Genomic DNA, 19,916 nt, shown 5'->3' on the forward strand with positions numbered 1-19,916 from the left:
ATTTTGGAGACAAGGATCAGATGCACAGATAGGAAGAATAGTGCAGTCATCACTTCCAAGACTGGTGGGGGCTGCTGCCATCGCTTTGTGTGGGGTATAACATTAATGTGATAAGAACAATCTCATAGAATCAGTGGAACTTCTGTGTGGTATTAACATTATGTCCTTATTTTCCAGTTGCATATGAGGTAATTTGATTTACAGAAATAAGCTTTTAGCAAAAACCATGTTACTTTTTTTCTTATTTCATGTATATTTCTCTTATTTTCCCAGTTAGATCTAAATGAGGGAATTGCCCCTGTTCAGTGTCTGGCACTGGATATGTGGTAATAAACATACAGTAGCAACAAAATGTTGAATTAATTAAAACAAATGCTTTTACATTTTGAACAATACATTTCAGTCTGCAAGTAGGTGCTTTGTCTATAAAATTAAATGTATATCAGAATGCTTATATTAGCTAGTTCCATGAAATAACCATAGCTTATTCTTTTTTTCATTTCATGTTTTGAAGAAGAAAGAAGATTGGATATAGATGAGAAACCTCTAGTTGTACAGTTGAATTGGAACAAAGATGATCGGGAAGGTAGATTTGTTCTTAAGAATGAGAATGACGCCATTCCTCCTAAGGTAGGAACCCTCAGTATTTTATGCCGGTCTTGGTCCAGGGCCAGGTCTGACTGATAAACAGGAGACTGATGTTTTGTTACAGGAGTTCCTTCTCTTTTTTGCTTCTCTTTATAAACCCTTTTGCCCTCCTCCCAGAAAATAATTTAAAAGAAGCCTTTTTCTCCCTACTTTATCTCAACTAGTAATTCCAGGTATTGTTTCTTACCTTTTCAAAGAATATTTATGTAAACTTGTTACTGTGAGATTTAATGATCAGGTGATGAGCTGCAGTTATTTTTTTTTCCCAAAATATAAAATCAGAATTGTTCTAATAAGGATCAAAAGGGAAAATAACGCTTTTATATCTATTTGTGAACTTTTAGATGCAACTTTGGCTCATTTAAAACCTTTTCATTATGTGCAGGGTTAGGAATTAGTAAACTTTCTTGAATGATGGAATAGAATGATTCTAAAACTTTCTAGGTGGTAGGATACCTGGAATTCTGTGCTGCTGTGTTTATTTTGTGCTAAATCAAGTGGCATCTTACACTAGAATTCATTATGGACAAGTGATAGCAAATGCAAAGGTTAAGAATATTTTTATGAAAAATCTTCCATTTCATTCCCACCCCCCAACAGATTGGGAAAAGGTTGTCGTTACTCACTTGTAGCAGCAGAAATTTTTTATTTTGTGTGATGTCACTGTTCCATGTTGAAGAGTCATGGAGATGTACAAAATGTATTCTTGACCTTATTTGTTACTGTGCTTAGTGATGTGTCATATTTGCAGCAAATACAAAAAAAGTTAAGAATGCACGTCCGTTGTTTTGCTATACATGTTTTATTTCATTTCTGCTCCACAGTTTCAGCAGATGCTATTTCATTCTGTATATTTTGCTATGGACCACAGACCCTCATTGACATGTATTGGAACTCCTAAGACCAGTGCAGTGCTCCAAGTGTCTATGAATCAAATGGCAATGTTCACATGCTTTTCTCCCATAACTTATAAAGCAGAAGGTGGTTTTCTTTCCCATCACAATAGCCATTCTTTTCTTTGTTTTTCATAGTTATTTTCTTATTAAGTTATCCGTAAAAAAATGCATCTCTGTCATCTGCTAGCAGGCCATTGTTGAAGGTTAAAATACAAATTAAGAAGAAGCAAGCAAATAAATCAGATCTGGAAACGAAGTTAGAGATTTTTGTGCAAACATAATGTTTACAACTGTTTCATAAAAGCCAATTTATTATGGCTACTCTTAACAATTCCTTTAAAGTTAAAAACTACTATAGACGATTTGTCTATTATTCATTCTTTGTTTTTATAATTTCGTTAGGTTTCTTTTATTCAAGTTACTTTATGTAAATTACTTGGAGTTTTATTTACTGAAAATCAGATTTCATCATTTCTACCCCAGTTTTCTAACTGGCTTTGATTTTTGTTTCTTAGCTTGCTTGCTTGTTAGTTTTAAAATGAGGTAAAATATAGATTCGGTGAGATGCACAGATCTTGAGTGTGCAGTTCAATTGATTTTGATAAATACACCCATGTAACTGTCAGCTGAATCAAGATAAAGACCATTCGCATTACTCCAGACCTTCCTCTGTTTCAGTAGCTTTGTTCACATGTTCGGTAGCATGTGAGATGGAGTTAGCTAAGCTGTAGACAATTTTATGTGATTCTGTGTAGTAGTAAATATGGTGATAATGTTACTTTCATCAGAAGGCTCAAAGTAATGGACCTGAAAAGCAGGAAAAAGAAGGGGTTATCCAGAACTTCAAGAGAACTCTCTCAAAGAAAGAAAAGAAGGAAAAAAAGAAGAGAGAAAAAGAGGCATTGCGACAGGCATCTGATAAAGATGATAGACCTTTCCAAGGGGAGGACGTGTAAGTCAGTTTTGGAAATGTTTCCCTTTCTTTGTGCTCCAAATCAGATGTTTTTGTTGCACCAAAATTGTTAAATTTTCAGATAAATTATGAAAAGGTTGAGTATCAGTCAGGAAATATGTTTGGGTCTACTCCCAGCTCTTCTGTGTGGAGGGAGGATAGAGGGTCTTACCTAAGCAGGGTTCATTGCTGGCAGTGCCTGTCTTGCTATGCTTGGGAAGAATCTCTGCGCCCACAGTCTTGCTAATCTTAAATAAGCAAACTCTAGTTAACATTATTATTTTTCTTTTTCATGTTCAGCTGGGTTTTTTCCTCATTTCTGTGGTTTTGGCCATGAGGCAGCAATTGTCTCTATGTACCTCAGATACACTTAATGCCTAGTCAGAGGCTGAAAAGGTGAAAAGCAGATTTTCCCTTTTAAGCTTCAGATCACCATCTAGTTCCCTCCACTCCCACCTCTCGTTTCTTATTTTGTCACACCAGTTCCATTGTAGATGGTTACCTATTTAAGTGTTGGAGGATCTGACACAGAGCTAAGGGAATCTGTTAAATCATTGCATTTTTAATATAACAAAAAGAGTCATTAAGAGAAACTAGACTTTCCCCTTAATGTGGAGTTTCTAGTTCCTGTTTTCAGCCTCAGCAGTTTTTTGGTCTTTTAGTTAGTGCATTTGGTTATCATATGCCTGTTCTTAGGCAGCTTGCTGTTGCCTTGGTCTTGACTACATGGTATTCCATACATTACCTTTCCGTAATCAAATAATGTACACTGTTTTTAGAAAGTCAGAATATATAGATTTGCCAAAAAGGGTAAAGAACTTAAAGAACTCACCTGTCATCACATGAACCCAGAGAGAATCATAATCTAGTTTGTTTTTTCTCTATAAATGTTTCTATTTCATATGCTTGTCTGGAGAGGCGTTAAACAGAAATGTAACTACAGTTTCTTCAGCTGGATTTTCACTTGATATTTTTTCCACTAAGATGTTTATATTTCACAAAAACATTTTTAAATGATTATACAGTATTATATAGTTCTTCCATAATTTATGTAACTAGTCCATTTTTGGTGTACTTATAGATTGTTTATAGTGGTTCTTTGTTTTGTTTTTAAATAAATGTTCCAGTGAATATCCTTGTTCTACGACTTAGGGAAGTCATCTGATTATTTTCTTAGGGTGCATTCTAGAAGAATGGTTGGTTGACAGGGTTCAGATACTCTCATGTGTTCTGAACCCATCGGCAGACTGCCCCGTACTGTCGTGGAGCCCAGGAGACTTCTCTTTTCCTTACACCTGCAACTCTTAGGTGTCACAGAACAGTATATTATCTCTACAGTATATAATACCTTCCATAAATTGAATTTGTTATCATTAATAAGGCAACATCTTTCCACATATTTATTAGCCATTTATATTCTTTTGTTGGAGTGGCCTGTCCAAGCCTTTTTCCCATTTTAAAATTGATTCTGAGTGTCCTGTATGTATTGAGGATATTAGCCATTTGTCAGTGAATAAGGTATACTTTAAAGTGGAATTTGAGCCTATTTTGTGTTGCATCAAAGGGGGTTTAGATATGAATCTACTAGACAGTGATGCCTATGTAATCACTTGAGTCTAGTATTACATAATAAGACTCTATTAAATGCAGTTATGCAAGAGAAAAAATGTACAAAGATAATGTTGCTCATACATGAAAAAAATCAAAGAAAAGGAGAGTTTAAAACTTAGGCTAGGTTCATGCCTGTAGCCTCAGCTACTCAGGAGGCTAAGGTGGGAGGATTGCTTGAGCCTGGGAGATTGAGGTTGCAGTGAGCAATGACTGTGCCACTGCATTCTAGCCTGGACTACATAGCCAGACCCTGTCTCAAAATAAACCAAAACAAACCAAAAGCTTCTACTTTACGACTCGCTCTATTAATCATCCTGTTTATGGTGTGATAAATTATTTAACTTAAAATAAGTTAAGTTGTTCAACTTGATTAAAAGCTTGACTATTTTTAATTAAATTATTTTTTATGATTAAAAATTGTATCTTTAAAGTATGTTTACCAAAATTTAGTTAAGTATGTCAATTACCTAGTTTTGTTTTCAGCTCATCGTTCTATACATTTGACTCCTTCACAGAAACTGTTGGAGCAATTAATTCTTTTTGAAAATTTAACTTCAAGAAAGTTAATGCTTTTAAATCTTTTAGGTGTTAAAAAAAAATCATTCCATTCAATTAATTTGGGCTTTTCAAAATTTGCTGTAATTTTTTTTTTTTTTTTTTTTTTTTTTTTGAGATGGAGTTTTGCTCTTGTTGCCCAGGCTGGAATGCAGTGGCACAATCTTGGCTCACCGCAACCTCCGCCTCCTGGGTTCAAGTGATTCTTCTGCCTCAGCCCCCCAAGTAATTGGGATTACAGGCATTTGCCACCACTCTCGGCTAATTTTGTATTTTTAGTAGAGACAGGGTTTCTCCATGTTGGTCAGGCAGGTCTCGAACTCCTGACCTCAGGTTATCCACCCACATCAGCCTCCCAAAGTGTTGGGATTACAGGCGTGAGCCATCACGCCCGGCCTAAATTTGCTATAATGTTAAGACAGACTTTTGCAAAATTAAAGTATATTCAGTCCTATATTTCTTTCTTGTGGTTGGAAGGTCATGGTAAAATACTGGTCTGTTTTAGAGTAACACTGGTGGAAGTTACTGAAATGTATAATCAGTATATTTTTCTTTTAGCATTATTCATGAATAAACTCACTATTAATGTAAACGTTTAATGATAGATGTCTGCTTAGTTCAGTATATTAGTTTGTGTTGAGAGAAACTATATTCTTTATCATATAGTAATTAGCAGGTGGTAAATAGTACGTAACAGACTTGTTAGGTACAGATGTAGCCAAATAGCACCTGCCATTTTGATTTTTGTGCGGTTGCAATGTGTCTATTTCTAATAAGAAAACAGTGTTTAAAATATTGTTGGTATTTTTTTTCTTACAGTGAAAATTCTCGACTGGCTGCTGAGGTTTACAAAGACATGCCTGAAACCAGCTTTACTCGAACCATTTCTAATCCTGAGGTGGTTATGAAACGACGGAGGCAGCAAAAATTGGAAAAGAGAATGCAGGAATTTCGGAGCTCAGATGGGCGGCCTGATTCAGGTACAACTTCGTATTTTTTCTCTGTTCTACCTGTTACAAAGAGCGTTGTTTAATTACACTCTTTATACGTGCGTGAGACTTGCTTTAACTAAAGCAATGGATGATGTAACCTTTTCTTAACAAATGTGTACCATATACTTCTGGTACAAAATCAGCCTACTCTATGTACAAGAGTTCTGTTCACATAGGGGTATGTTTAGTGTCATACTTTTCCCCAAAACAGCTCTTAAAAAAAAACAAAACTAGAAAATTTCAAGTATATACAAAAAAAGAGAGAAAGATACAATAAACTCCCGTGTACGTATCACTGAGGTTTCTTCTGTACTCCAAAATACATTGCCTCCATTCTGAAACTATTATTGGGAAGCAAATCCCTAACTTCTCATTCTTTCAACTATAAATATTTTGATATATTTTCCTGCAGGATAAAGATTCCTTAAAAACAAAACAAAATATAACCATAGTATCATTATCATATATGAAAAATTGATAATTCCTTAATACTATCAAATAACTAGTCATTGTTTAAATTTTCCTGATTGCCTCAGATGATTCTGTTTGGGATGGGATCTAAATGAGATGTAACACATTGAATGCATGGTCACTTGCTTCTGCGTCCATTGCAGGACTCTATTTCTCCTAAGCATATTTCAGCCTAGTATCCAGACAGCCACCATCTGGGGGGAATGTTGGCCCACCCTAGTGTTCGTGCTTATTTTGACCCTTAGCACCCTATAACTGAGTCGTAATTACATATTTCACAGGACTTGTAGTGCCAGTGATTCAAAAAAGATCTCAGAGAGTATGGGACTTCTTGGTTCCATAAATACTCTAATAGATTACATTTGAGACCCAAATGATTCTTTGTTTATATATATTTTGTCTTGTTCTGTCAAGAATTTGAAATAATTTCTAAATATATGCACCAAAAAAGACAAAATAAGGAGTCTGAAAGAAAATAGAAAGAAGAGTAAAAGTTTTTTAAAAGACAAGAGGAATGCTAAGAAATGGCTACATGTGCTAACCACATACCAGACCTGAAGGCACTTTGTATGCTGTAAGAAGGAGTTTGACATTATTACTGAAATGAATTTCTGAATGTATTCTATGGTTCCCTTAAAGAATATATTCAAGTATGGGCTAGAGGTAGTGAGTCATGGTAAACATAGCTAGCTTAGAGTGTCAATTTTTATATCTAACTTTAAAAAATATTTGTTATAATGAAATATGCTTTAACGTGGTTAGAATGTAACATTTACATGTTTTTTTTTTTACGATAAAATAGGAAGTTTTTCTGTGTCAGTTAGCTTATGTCCCCAGATTCCCCCATGTATTTTGCACTGCCATTGGGGCTATATTGGGGCTATTTTGATGGAAAAATTTGATATGCTTTGTTAATAAGCTGTTGAAGAGTTTTAAGCTAGGGGTTTAGAAAGCTTTCATTGTAGCCTAAGCTTTATATCTGGAGAGATTACTGTGGAAGCAGAGTGGAAGATGGATTTGAGGGAATTCTGATTAGAAGCAGGCATGCCCATTAAAAGTATTGCTTTGCCCATATAAGGAATAAGGGGCCTCTGAGCTCTGTCATTGACAGTGGGACTGTAAAGAGAGAAGGGTCTGAAGAAATAATTAAGAGGTAGAATTATCAGGAACTGGCAATAGACTGGATTTTACTGAGGAGGGGAGGCATTTAGGATGGCCCCTCTGCTTTTTATTGGAAAGATGTTGATGGACTGTAGAATGGAAGAACGTTTGGGGGTGGAAGGTACGTTTTGTTTATCTTTGTCACATGAAGTGCTGGTGAGATATGGGATATATTTTAGGCTAGTGTTTCAGTGGCACATGGCGATTAGGGTTTGGGAGTGATCAGTGTTAGGAGACAGTGTATAGGTGATTCAGAAACTTAAGGGAAAGCCATTGATTGTTAAGAGGAGTCATCAAAGAAAACAGGAAAAACTGCAAAGAATTAGGAGGAGAAATAGCAGAACATCAAAGTACAGCTTGTCTGTTAAAGGTGTGATTGGGGGTAGAAGGAGCATTTTTCTTTTTTTTTTAATTTTATTATTATTATACTTTAAGTTTTAGGGTACATGGCACATGTATGCATATGTAGAAGGAGCTTTTTTCTATATGTAGACTCTGAGGAAACTCTTAACTAAATATTGATAACAAAAAATGGCCCTTTATGGTTAATACTAAGGAAGCCAAAAGTATTAATAAAGTCTAAGGTTTTTATTTGTTTTAACAAATAACTTGCTCTGAAAAAATATATCCTTACAGCCTACTGCAGCTATCAGCTTAGCTATCAGGTTGATTCTTTAGTGTGGGCTGGAGACAAGGGCACCTGTGAATACCACTTCTGAGAGTGACAACTGTGTCTGTTATTTTTTTCTCTTTTACCTCAAGGATTAGTTTCTCAAGTTCTGATGACAGAACCTGCATGCCCCTCAATTTGTTTTTGTTAAACTCACCTCACAGCTGATCAGGCATCATAATTCATAACAAGCTTTGCCCCTGCACTTTGTATTTTTGACACCCAGTTATATTTGCTTCATGATGGCTTCAAAATGTAATTGACCCCAAAATGCCCTATATATCTCAGTTAATTCATTTGTGGCACAAATACTCTACTACCATTTATTGTTACGGTTTTTTTTTCACTGATAAATTAACAGAATTGTAAGAGAAGTTTTAGTTGATTCTTCCTCTTCTTGGGTTTTTTAGCACACAGTCTTGTGAGTAGCAGGGCACTGTGAAGTGCAGAAGAACATGGACCTGGGGTCAGGGTGCAGTTGGAACCACTGTGTACAAACCAAGAGCCACAGTTTCTTCATCTTCAAAACAGGGCACTAACCAAAATCATATAGATGTTACTGCGGTCTACCCAATTGTTTACTCATCCTATTGTACATATTTTTTTTGTGTGAATTACTTGAGTCCTGTATTTGGATGTGGAGTGTAAAATAAGGAGTGTGCATTCTGGTTTCATGGAAAACACAGTTTAAATGGACTCCACTCCTGTTGCTAATGTCCCTATCTTCACCCAAAAGCCAGGATCTTCTTTGGAAAGCACAAGTGACATTTTGCCCACCTCCTTAGACATGCACGCAGACACACAGTCATACATGTGCACTCTCTTGCATGCACGCGCGTGCACGTGCACACACACACACACACACGCTCACACTCTCTCTGTCTCTCTCTCTCTCTCTCTCTCATACACATGGAACTTAAACCCTTCCAGTGGCTCTCACTTTAACTAGAATAATTCAAACTCATGATGTGATCATGGTCTGGGAGGTCCTGTATGTTCTGGTCTCAGCTGGTTTCTGACCTCATCTGCCCCTTTTCCCCTCGCCCTGTCCGTACTGGCCAGTGAACCCAACCAGACTTTACCCCAGCCTTGGGCCTTGGCAGTTGCTGGTCCCCTGCTGAGACAAAGCCCTTCCTTTAGATTTTCACATGGTCACTTTTTTCTGGTTGTTCAGGTCTGAGTTCAAATGTTTATTCTTCACAGAGTTCTGGGCCAGTCACCGAAGCTTAGGATGCTCTGGGTCATGTTCTTTCTCACAACCTTATATTTTTCACAATGTGTGTCACTATTTTAGTGGTATTTATTTGTTTTCTTGTTAGTCTCCTTCCTCTGCATCCTACTTCCCAACCACAGAATATAAGCTGTTGAGGCAGGAATATCATCTGACCTGCTTATTGCTGTTCCTCTGCATTGAACAGGGGAGGCCCTGGGCAGTGTGAGTGTGCACATGGTAAAGATGTGCTGCAGCCTGTGATTCCCCTGGTCTGGCTTAGCAGGTCCATATTCTAATACTACTGTGGACTAGTTGGTTTCTTAAAAGACCAACATGATTTTACTGTGAGCTAAGTTATCAAAATGCAGTTCATGCCAGACTTGATGAAAAAGAGAGTGTGAGAAGTATTCAGTAACTGAAATAACTGCATTAGAATTAAAAAGTAATAGAATCACGGAAATTAGGAATTTGCTTCAAGAAACCCACAGATTTTCTAATCTAGCTCTCTTAAATTACAGGTGAGAAAATTGAGAGTTAAAGAAGCTAGAGTGCATACCTAGGGCACACTGTCATAATGGGACTGTGGAGCCTATCTTAATTCTTCCCTCAGTATCCTTTCATCTGGACTTCACATTTCAGGGTATATTAATCTTAGACCATAGGTAGAAAGCAGATTATGACACCAAAAGTGACAATATTATGACATTATACATGTAGATTTCCATTAAAAAGAAACACAAAAGAAAATGTCAGGATATCCAAATTGCTCTGCTGTAGTTGGTTTTCTTTTTTTCCCCTAAATAAGTTCACAGCTATAAAGGACATTGTAGTTTGTAGTGCCAAAGTAAAAATAGAACTCTGCTCTGTTGGCAAATCTCTTACGAAAAATCTTTGGCCTTGAGCACCTGAGATCTCCTGGTTCCTACTTCACTTTTTAAAAATGGATTTATTTTGTGGGTCAATATTTAACTTTATCTGGGTTTTTAGTTTTTTTTCAGATTGATGATCAGGAAGTAGGAAAATGGGAGAAATAGGTATATAATAATATATAGGTAAGGAAATGGCAAAGCAATTGAATAAAGAGCAGCACCATAGAGAAATTCTGGAGTTCCTTCCTTTTCTTTCCTCACTATAGTTACGGAAATCAATTCATTGTTTTTAAAAACTCCTTTAGCTTAGAGAGAGAAGATGAAAATGATCTTTGTCACACTGGATTGTTCATGGTTTCTAAGTGTCACTGGATCAACTAGTTACTGCTATTATATGTTATCTAACAGGAAATGAAACAATAGTTATTAGGCAGATTGTCTTTGCACTCATTTTAGCTAGAAGGCAGGTACCTTTTTCTCAAGTGACTGTAAATGTTAGCTGTCTCTATTATTGGCATAAAGTAAGTTGTACTCAAAGATGTCAAAATTTTTTTCAGGTGGAACATTGAGAATTTATGCAGATAGTTTAAAACCAAATATTCCCTATAAGACAATCCTGCTGTCTACTACAGATCCTGCAGACTTTGCTGTGGCTGAAGCTTTAGAGAAGTATGGTCTGGAAAAAGAAAACCCTAAGGATTACTGCATCGCCCGGGTAAGGAACTTTATCAAATCAGTAGTTCTTTCTACTTTGCATTTAAATGGAAGGTTTTCTTTAAATCAGATTAAACCTAGATTTTCAGCCTACCATATCATTTAGGATCTGATAATTTACAAATCATGTGCTAAATATATATTTTTAAAAAGCAGTCTCCCTTCCATTACAAAAGTAATATATGTTTCTACTATAAAATAAGAAAAATGTTAAAAGGCAAATTAAAGAAAATAAAAATTACCCCAAAATCAATCGACCGCATATATGTGTGGTTCTTATTCTGGTCTCTTTTCTGTTCCATTGGTATATATGTCTATCTTTTTACCAATACCATGCTGCCTTAATTACTGTAGATTTATAGTAAGTCTTAAAATTATGGAAAGTATGTGCCAATTTTGTTCATTAGTTTAAAAAATTGCTTTGTTTATTCTAGATTGTTTATGTTTCTTTATAAATTTTAGGATCAGCTTGTCAGTGTCTACCCAAAACCTTCTGGGATTGTGATTGGGTTTGCATTGCCTCCGTAGATGAATTTTGAGAGACTTCTCATCCTAATAATATTTAGTCTTCCAATTTGTGAGCAGAGTGTATCTCTTTATTTACTTAGTGCTTTAAATTCTCTCAGCAGTTTCTTGGTATTCAGTGTAGAGGTCTTGTGCCTTTCTTGTTATCTACAGGTAGAATTAAATAAAAGGGCTTGTTGTTTGAGTTTTATAACTTTTATCTTTTTGCTGAGAAACTAAGAAGTTACATTGAGTTGGAAAAACTAGTGATTTGCAGCTTATGAATATAGCCCAACTTTAGCTGACAGTAGATGGGAAACCATGTTTTTCTCACATTAAAATGACAATAAAGGAATAAAAATTTGTTTAAATGCACAAGAACAAAGAGAATGAGAGATGAGATGACAAGAGATTAGTCTGTGGAATTTTGCAGATGTAAATGAGAGGTCTCTAACTTGCCAGACCAGAGAAATCTTGCTGGGAGGACATCAAGACAAAGCAGGCGAGTGTATCCCAGCCACGGGAAGACTCAGGAATTAGAGGCTTTGGAACTTTCTAAGGCAGTGTTGAAAGTTGGGCTGAAAAGAAGAAATTGGGCTGAAAGTTTCTGTAAGAAGTGGCAGACTCCACCAGATTCACTTCCCTACCCTAACGGCTGAAGGCTAGAGTAAAACTGATGGGAGGTGGGTGGTTATTGAATGAAGTCCTTGGATTTGGAGGTAACAGGAATAGCACAAGGCGACAAGGGTCTTCACTGAAAACAGGAGGATGAAGTGAAAGACTGTATCCAGAATACTGATGGCTAGAAGATTTATGGATCCCTCTCAGAAGGCACTTGTTGAGAGAAAGATCTGTATAAAAATGGACCTTTGGAAATTCTGGTCTAATAACATCACTGTGAGACTTAGCAACAGTAACCCTTGCCCACATATATAGCCTTTACATTCAGCTTTCATGGGACTTGCTGTCAAATGTCGATAGCCAACAGACATTTGAAAAAAGTACCTTTAAAATGGGGACAGATAACACAAACATTAAGAAAACTGGAGCTAAAAGGGAGAAACTGGAGAGAGCAGATGGAAGTTTGACAACACTAAGACTTACAGAGATAAAGAAAATAGTGCATCCATGAAATAAGACTAGAATGCCGGAAAAAGAAACAGAGAAAGAGCTCTTAGAAATAAAAAATATATATAAGTAAATAAGGGATAGAGGGGGAAAATGTTAATAAGATAGGTAGAAAATAAGGAAATCTACCTAAATACAGATCAAAGAGAAAAAGAAGTAAAACAGACAAGATATTTAGATTATTAGTGTAGAATATCTAACATATACTAAAGGGGGATCAAAAGGAAGCCAGGCATTGTGGCTCACTCCTATAATCCCAGCACTTTGAGGTCAGGAGTTTGAGACAAGGCTGGTCAACATCACAATACCTTGTCTCTACTAAAAATACAAAAAAAAAAAAAAAATGAGCTGGGCATGGTAGCGCACACCTGTAATCCCAGCTACTTGTGAGGTTGAGGCAGGACAATTACTTGAACCTGGGAGGTAGCAATGAGCCTTGATCTCGCCATTGCATTCCAGCCTGGGCGATGGAGTGAGACTCTGTCTCAAAAACAAACAAACAAACAAGAAAACCAAAGGAAATGGGGAGACGGAAGTTATCAAGGAAATACTGCTAGAATCTCTCAGAACTGAAGGAGTTTAGTTTCTAGGTTGAAAAGGCCCACTGAAAATGGTACAATTGCTTTGACAAAGACCCAAACCAAAGCTTATTATTTTGAAACTGCAGAAAACTAGTATTAAAAAGAATGATTCAAAAGAAAAAGATTCAAGTTGCATATAAAGGTTTGGGGAGTAAGGCTGGTGCTAGTCTTCTCAACAGTAACTATGGTATCTGGTATGCCATGTACTTTCAAATGCAGAGTGAAATGATTCCCCATCCAGACTGTCAGCCAAGTGTTAGGTGGATGGAATAAAGACATTTCAAAACATACAAGGCAAAAATTTACCTCCCATGTGCCCTATCTCAAAAAAGTGCTGGAGGACATTGTCCAGCAGAATGATGGAGGAGGCCAAGAAAGAGAGAGAGAGAGAATTCAAGAATAGAATCTATCAGGAGAAGGGAATTCTAAGGATGGTGGGGAAGGAAAGTCCAGAAGATTCCTCTGCAGTAGTGCTGAATGGCAACACTTGAGATTGGAGATAATGTCCAAGACTGAAGGTAAATAGCAATAAGGACACACTGTTTAGAAATATGGTGGTAAATACTAGTTGTGACATCTGAAATAAACAAATAGCCAGTAAATTCCTGAGGATATTTCTATGAGCATTTATTTTTGCAGTATTCTGTGCATAGCAATAAAAAAGCAGACAACAAGCCCAGCACTAAGGAATGCTTCTACCACTCAGTGACATGTTGCTCTGCAACGTCAATTAAATCTCTACCAGTTGACCTGGAGATACATACAGGCACACCTTGGAGATGTTGCAGGTTTGATGCCAGACCACCACAGTAAATCTGGCATCGCAATAAAGTGAGTCACAGGAGTTTTTTGGTTTCCCAGTACATATACAAGTTACGCTTTTAGTATGCTGTAGTCTATTAAATGTGCAGTAGCATTGCGTTTAGGAAAAAATGGACCTACCTTAATTTAAAAATACTTTATTGCTTAAAAAATGCTAACAATCATCTGAGCCTTCAGCAAGTTATGATCTTTTTGCTGGTGCAGGGGCTTGCGTGGATGTTGATGGCCACTGACTGACCAGGGTGGTGGTTGCTGAAGGTTAGGTTGGCTGTTGCAACTCCCTAAGATACAACAAATGAAGTTTGCTGCGTTGATTGACTCTTCCTTTCACAAAACATTTCTCTGTAGCATACGATACTGTTAGATAACATTTTATGTACAGTAAAATGTCTTTCAGAATTGAAGTCAGTCCTCCCAACCCCTGCCACTTCTTTATCAACTAACTTTATATAATATTTGAAATCCTTTGTTTTCATTTCAGCAGTGTTCACAGCATCTTCACCAGGAGTTGATTCCATAAGAAACTACTTTCTTTGCTTATTCATAAGAGGCAACTCCTTGTTTGTTCAAGTTTTATCATGAGATTGCAGCATTTCAGTCACATCTTCAGACCCCATTTATAGTCTTAGTTCTCTTCCTGTTTTCACCTCATCTTCATGTACTTCCTTCACTGAAGTCTTGAACACCTCCAAATCATCCGTAGGGTTTGAATCAATTTCTTCCAAACTCCTTTCACTATTGATATTTTTCCTTATCCCATGAATCATGAATGTTCTAATGGCATCTAGAATGGTGAATACTTTCCAGGTTTTCACCCCAGATTTATCAGAGAATCACTATCTATGGCAGCTATAGCCTCATGAAATGTATTTCTTAAATAATAAGACTTGAAAGTTTTCAAAATCACTCCTTGTTCCATGGGCTGCAGAGTGGGTGTTGCTTTAGTAAGCATGAAAACAATGTTAATCTTGTACCTCTCCACCAGATCCTGGGTGACTAGGTGCCTTGTCAGTGAGCAGTAATATTTTCAAAGGGTTGTTCTTCTTATTTTTTTTTCTTCTTTCCTCTGAGCAGTAGGTCCCAACAGTGGGCTCAAAATAGTAAGCCATGCTGTAAATAGGTGTGTCGACATCTAGGATTTATTGTTCATTTATAGAGTACAGGCAGAGTTGATTCGTATAATTCTTAAAAGCTCCAGAATTTTCAGAAAGGTAAGTGAGCATTGGCCTCAACTTAAAGTCACCAGCTGCATTTGCCCCTAACAAAAGAATCAGCCTGTTCTTTGAAGCTTCAAAGCCAAGCATTGCCTTCTGTTCTCTAGCTAGAGAGTCCTAGATGGCTACTTTTCCCAGTAGAAGGCTGTTTCATCTTCATTGAAAATCTGTTATTTAATGTAGTGACCATCAGTGATCTTAGCTAGATCTTCTGGAGAACTTGCTACAGCTTCTCTATCAGCTGCTTCACCTTGCACTTTTATGGAAGTGGCTTCATTTCTTAAACCTCACAAATCAACCTCTGCTAGCTTCAGACTTGTCTTCTGCATCCTTCTCACCTCTCTCAGCCTTCATAGAATTGAAGAGAGTTAGGGCCTTGCTCTAGAGTAGAATTGGCTGTAATGTTGTGGCTGATTTGGTCATTTATCCAGACCATTCAGACTTTCTCCATATGAGCAATAAGGCTGTTTCTCCTTCTCACCATTCATGTGTTCATTGGAGTAGCACTTTTAATTTCTTTTAAGAAGTTTTCCTTTGCATTCATAATTTGACTGGCACCAAGAAGCCTAGCTTTCTGCCTGTCTGGGCTTTCGACATGCCTTTCTCACTATGTTTAATCAATTTTTAGCTTTTGATTTAAAGTGAGAGATGTGCAGCTCTTCCTTTCACTTAGAGGTCATTTTAGGGTATTAATTGGCCTAATTTCAATATTATGTCTCATAGAATAGGGAGGGCCAGGGAGAGGCAGAGAGATGGGGAGTGGAACATTCAGAACACACACCTTTATCAGTTAAGCTTGCCATCTTATATGGGTGCAGTTCATGGCACCCCAGAACATTAGTAACATCAAAGATCACAGATCACCATGACAGATTTAATAATAAGAATGAAAAAGTTTGAAGTATTGTGAGAATTAACACAATGTACACACAGACACAAAGTGAGCACATGCTGTTGGAAAAATGGCATCAGTAGGCGTGCTCAACGCAGGCTTGCTGCAAACCTTCAACTTATATTTGTTTTTTCTTAAAAGAGCAATATCCATGAGGCACAATAAAGTAACTAGGTATGCCTGTACATTTACAAATGCCCTGTCTTTGTAAAAGCAGTCATCATAAACAAAACCAGATAACACAGTGCTGTGTATATGTTTACATGAGCAAAGAGAAAGTTAAATGCCTAGAAAAGATACTAGCTTACAAACTAAGAGAGGGAAAGAGGGAGGAAAAGACTTTTAAAATGTGTTGTATGATTAAGATCTGAATCTCATTATAAAATAAATGCATAAAGATAATTATTGAAAGTATGGTCACAAAAATATAGTAATCTCACAGTAGTTTTTTTTTTCCTTGTGCTTTTTCTGTATTTGAATTTTTTTTACAGTGAACATGTGTTACTCAGAATCAGAAAGAAATACAGCCAAGCTCATTTCATTGGGATGGGAGAAGATAGATGAGCATGGGTATTTGGTAATTTGATGCACCTTTTTATTTCTTTGGCCTTTAGTAGGAAGTAGTAAGAAATAGTATTGATAAAATTAAAGGAAAAAAGGTCGTCTCAGAAGTGAAATTTTAAAATTTATACTTCTAAATGAGAATTCATAGATAAAGAAACAGTGTCATGAACTAGAGTTCTGCTATACTCTGTGGGGCATTGATGGGGTAATGGTGTAAGGTTGTTTAGTCAAGGTAATTGTACATTCTCTCTGAAGGAAAAATACCTGAGCTAGAGGACGTTGTGGTGTGTTGCCCTGACAGTTACTTGAAGTACAAGAGAGCTCTGTTATAATCCTGGGCCTTATAAGATAATCACTTATCCGTTCACAAGAACTATGCAGCGAGCATGATTGTATATATGAGAGACATAATTTACCTATAGAATAATTAAGTCCATGGATATGATGGGTTTTTTAAGTGTTCCGTATACTTACAATTGATTAGTAACTGCTGTACAAAGTTTTCTGAGTCAGAATACTGTTAGTAAAACAGCAGTGTACATAGGGTCTGTACTACTGAACAGAGGCCTGATGCTTTCTGAGCTGTGTCCCTGAGCTGTTGTGGTGTGAACACTGAGGACAGGAACTTGAAACCCTGTCTCTACTAAAAACACAAAAATTAACTGGGCATGGTGGTGAGCACCTGTAATCCCAGCTACTCAGGAGGCTGAGGTAGGAGGATTGCTTGAACCCGGGAGGCAGAGGTTGCAGCGAGCTGAGATCGCACAACTGCACTCCAGCCTGGGTGACAGAGCGAGACTCTGTATCAAAAACAAAAAAAAAAAGAATGCCTAGTGTCGCATCAATACCTGGTGTTGCTCCAGTATTTGCCAAGGGAATGTTTATGTTGATAAGTGTATATAAGTCTATTTAATAATAAACTGCAAGCCTATCTTGGGATTTTATTGACAGTCCCTTATGAAGTCATTTAATAATTTCCATTGAGTGTTTCTTCTAGTTTTGGTTTTCTGTTCTGTTATTTCCTAACCAGTTTTCTTTTGCAAGATTAGGCAGTGCAAATCAGGAGGTAATTATTGTTTTACCTTGAAATTCTTTATCTTCTCAGCTTGCCTTTTTTTTTTTTTTTCTTTTTGGAGATGAAGTCTCGCTCTGTCACCCAGGCTGGAGTGCAGTGGCGCGATCTTGGCTCACTGCAACTTCCACCTCTTGGGTTCAAGCCATTCTCCTGCCTCAGCCTCCTGAATAGCTGGGACTACAGGCGCACGCTGCCGTGTCCGGCTAATTTTTTGTATTTTTTAATAGAGACGAGGTTTCACTATGTTGCCCAGGCTGGTCTCGAACTCCTGAGCTCGGGCAGTCCACCTGCCTTGGCCTCCGAAAGTGCTAGGATTACAGGCATGAGCTGCTGCGCCTGGCCCAGGTTGCCATTGTATAAATTGTAGCTGTTTTCATATTCTTTATTCATTATTTTATCTATTTAATTATTCAATAAATTTTCTCCTTGTTAGACATTATCCTGGGATAAGAAGAAGCTGCCCTTAGAGCTTATAATAAAGGGAGACAGAAAGACTAAGAAATAAAAACACAGGGAGCTTTTCTATTTGAATGAAAATCATTGAATGCTTTCTAGAGAAGTTGTACTTAAGCTGAAGGATGAATGGATGTTATTAGACATGAAAGTTGGGGCAGGAGGGATCATGGAAGCATAATATATGTCACCGAGTGTGAGGATTCTGGTTCCGTGTGACTTGGCTCTAAATGTTTGATAAAGATTGAGACTAAAGAGATGAGTGAAGGTCAGATCCTGACGTAGTCTGTGTTCTAAGCCAAGATACTGAATTTAATATGAAACACTATGAAGAAAGATTGATTAATTTATGATAAGATGTGTTATAGTCTATTTGTCTTTTTAAGGTAATTGAAGCAGTGTAGAGAGAAATTACAGGGTTCTGTAGAAGAGTCTAACCCATTTGGTATGTGAGCATGAGGATACATTTGGGTGGTGAGGTCTATTAAGATAACATCATTACATTAATTACAGGTTGGAAGTAATGTTCACATGCCAGTGACTTGGCCTTCTTTTCTTATTCTCTCTAATCCTGTTTTGGTTCATGTTAGCAGTGTGTTAGCGTGAAGATGGAGCACCAGCGCAAAGTCTAGAAGAATATTGGACAACCATCATCTCCCACTCTCCTCCGTATTACAGTGTTTTGGGGGCTTTCTTAGATGATTAAAAAATCCAGCTCTAGTAAAAACATAATAAAACAGTAATACAGCATTATGAATTTTTAAGAGTTCAGTGAATACAGTATATTGAAATAGGTGGTTAAAAGCATTTGTTGAATGAATGACTTGCCCTGTAATATATTTAAATGGTCTGATTAAAATTTAATCATAAAGAAAGATTATTTACAAGAAAACGAAAACTATTCTGGCTTGTTGTGTGGTGGTTATCCTAAGATATCTCATATTGTATGAACCCACTTTATAAAAACAATTGTTTGAATGTGAAAAGGTGGGTTAACGACTAGAGAGATTGAAATTTGCAATAGTGAAGAAATTACGCAGAAGTTAACCATTACATACTGCCTTTCCGTATAAAAGGTTGTAAAAAAAAATATTCAGTCCAGCTCTTTTTAGGGACCAGGTGATTAAAAGCAGCCAAATCAGCTGGCTTAGCTTTTTTATTATAGACTGTTACCTTTCACTTTTACTGATGATTATTTTGATGATGAGTGAGAATTGTTTCTAGTGCTTAATTCTACGGTGACATTTTATTCATTCAAAAGCAATAAATGTGTTCTTTTAAGTACTTGTTAACTTAGTTACTTTGGCACATTCATAGTTATTTTTGTTTTTTTAGGTTATGCTTCCTCCTGGAGCCCAGCATTCTGATGAAAAGGGTGCTAAAGAAATTATTCTTGATGATGATGAGTGTCCTTTACAGATCTTCAGGGAATGGCCAAGTGACAAAGGTAGTAACCTTATTAAAGGATTACTTACACCAGATTCCTACGTGATATACCAGGTGTTCACCTTATCACATGATGTAGGAGATGTGTACGTAAATGTTTTTGGATGGCCTTGTTGTTGTTGTTGAGACAGTCTCGCTCTTGTTGCCCAGGCTGGAGTGCAATGGTGCAATCTTGGCTCACTGCAAGCTCCACCTCCCGGGTTCAAGCGATTCTCCTGCCTCAGCCTCCCGAGTAGCTGGGATTACAGGTGCCCGCCCCCATGCCCGGCTAACTTTGTATTTTTAGTAGAGACGGAGTTTCTCCACAAGGATGGCTTTTTGCTGTAGAGCTTTCTGCCTCCTTCATTAACTTGCTTGATGATTCCTGAGTGTTGCCATTGTCCCTAAGACCACACTCAGCTTATCTGAGTCTCATGTGTTAGACACTGAACAAATGGTGATACTGCAGGTAAATCACACATCTCATTAAGAAACCAGAATATTAG

The 19,916-nt window shown here is 37.1% G+C and overlaps 1 protein-coding gene across 20 annotated transcripts in view; it reads left to right on the forward strand.

Moving 5' to 3' along the window:
• The window catches only part of AFDN (afadin, adherens junction formation factor), a 147,231-nt gene that overhangs the window by 44,370 nt on the left and 82,945 nt on the right, over positions 1-19,916 (forward strand). For 14 of the 20 annotated variants that reach the window (XR_004029414.1, XR_004029415.1, XR_004029420.1 and 11 more), the window contains exons 3-7: positions 515-630; positions 2,333-2,496; positions 5,482-5,642; positions 10,596-10,753; positions 19,321-19,432. Coding sequence is in view for 8 of the 20 variants with exons in the window: in XM_030809968.1 (XP_030665828.1) it covers positions 515-630; positions 2,333-2,496; positions 5,482-5,642; positions 10,596-10,753; positions 19,321-19,432 (711 nt within the window). In the remaining 12 variants the exon portion in view is untranslated. The remainder of the gene's footprint in view (positions 1-514; positions 631-2,332; positions 2,497-5,481; positions 5,643-10,595; positions 10,754-19,320; positions 19,433-19,916) is intronic. The other 6 variants (XR_004029416.1, XM_030809970.1, XM_030809973.1 and 3 more) reach the window with 3 other exon arrangements.

The sequence above is a fragment of the Nomascus leucogenys genome, chromosome 3, assembly GCF_006542625.1.
Source record: "Nomascus leucogenys isolate Asia chromosome 3, Asia_NLE_v1, whole genome shotgun sequence".
Taxonomy (NCBI): Eukaryota; Metazoa; Chordata; class Mammalia; order Primates; family Hylobatidae; genus Nomascus; species Nomascus leucogenys.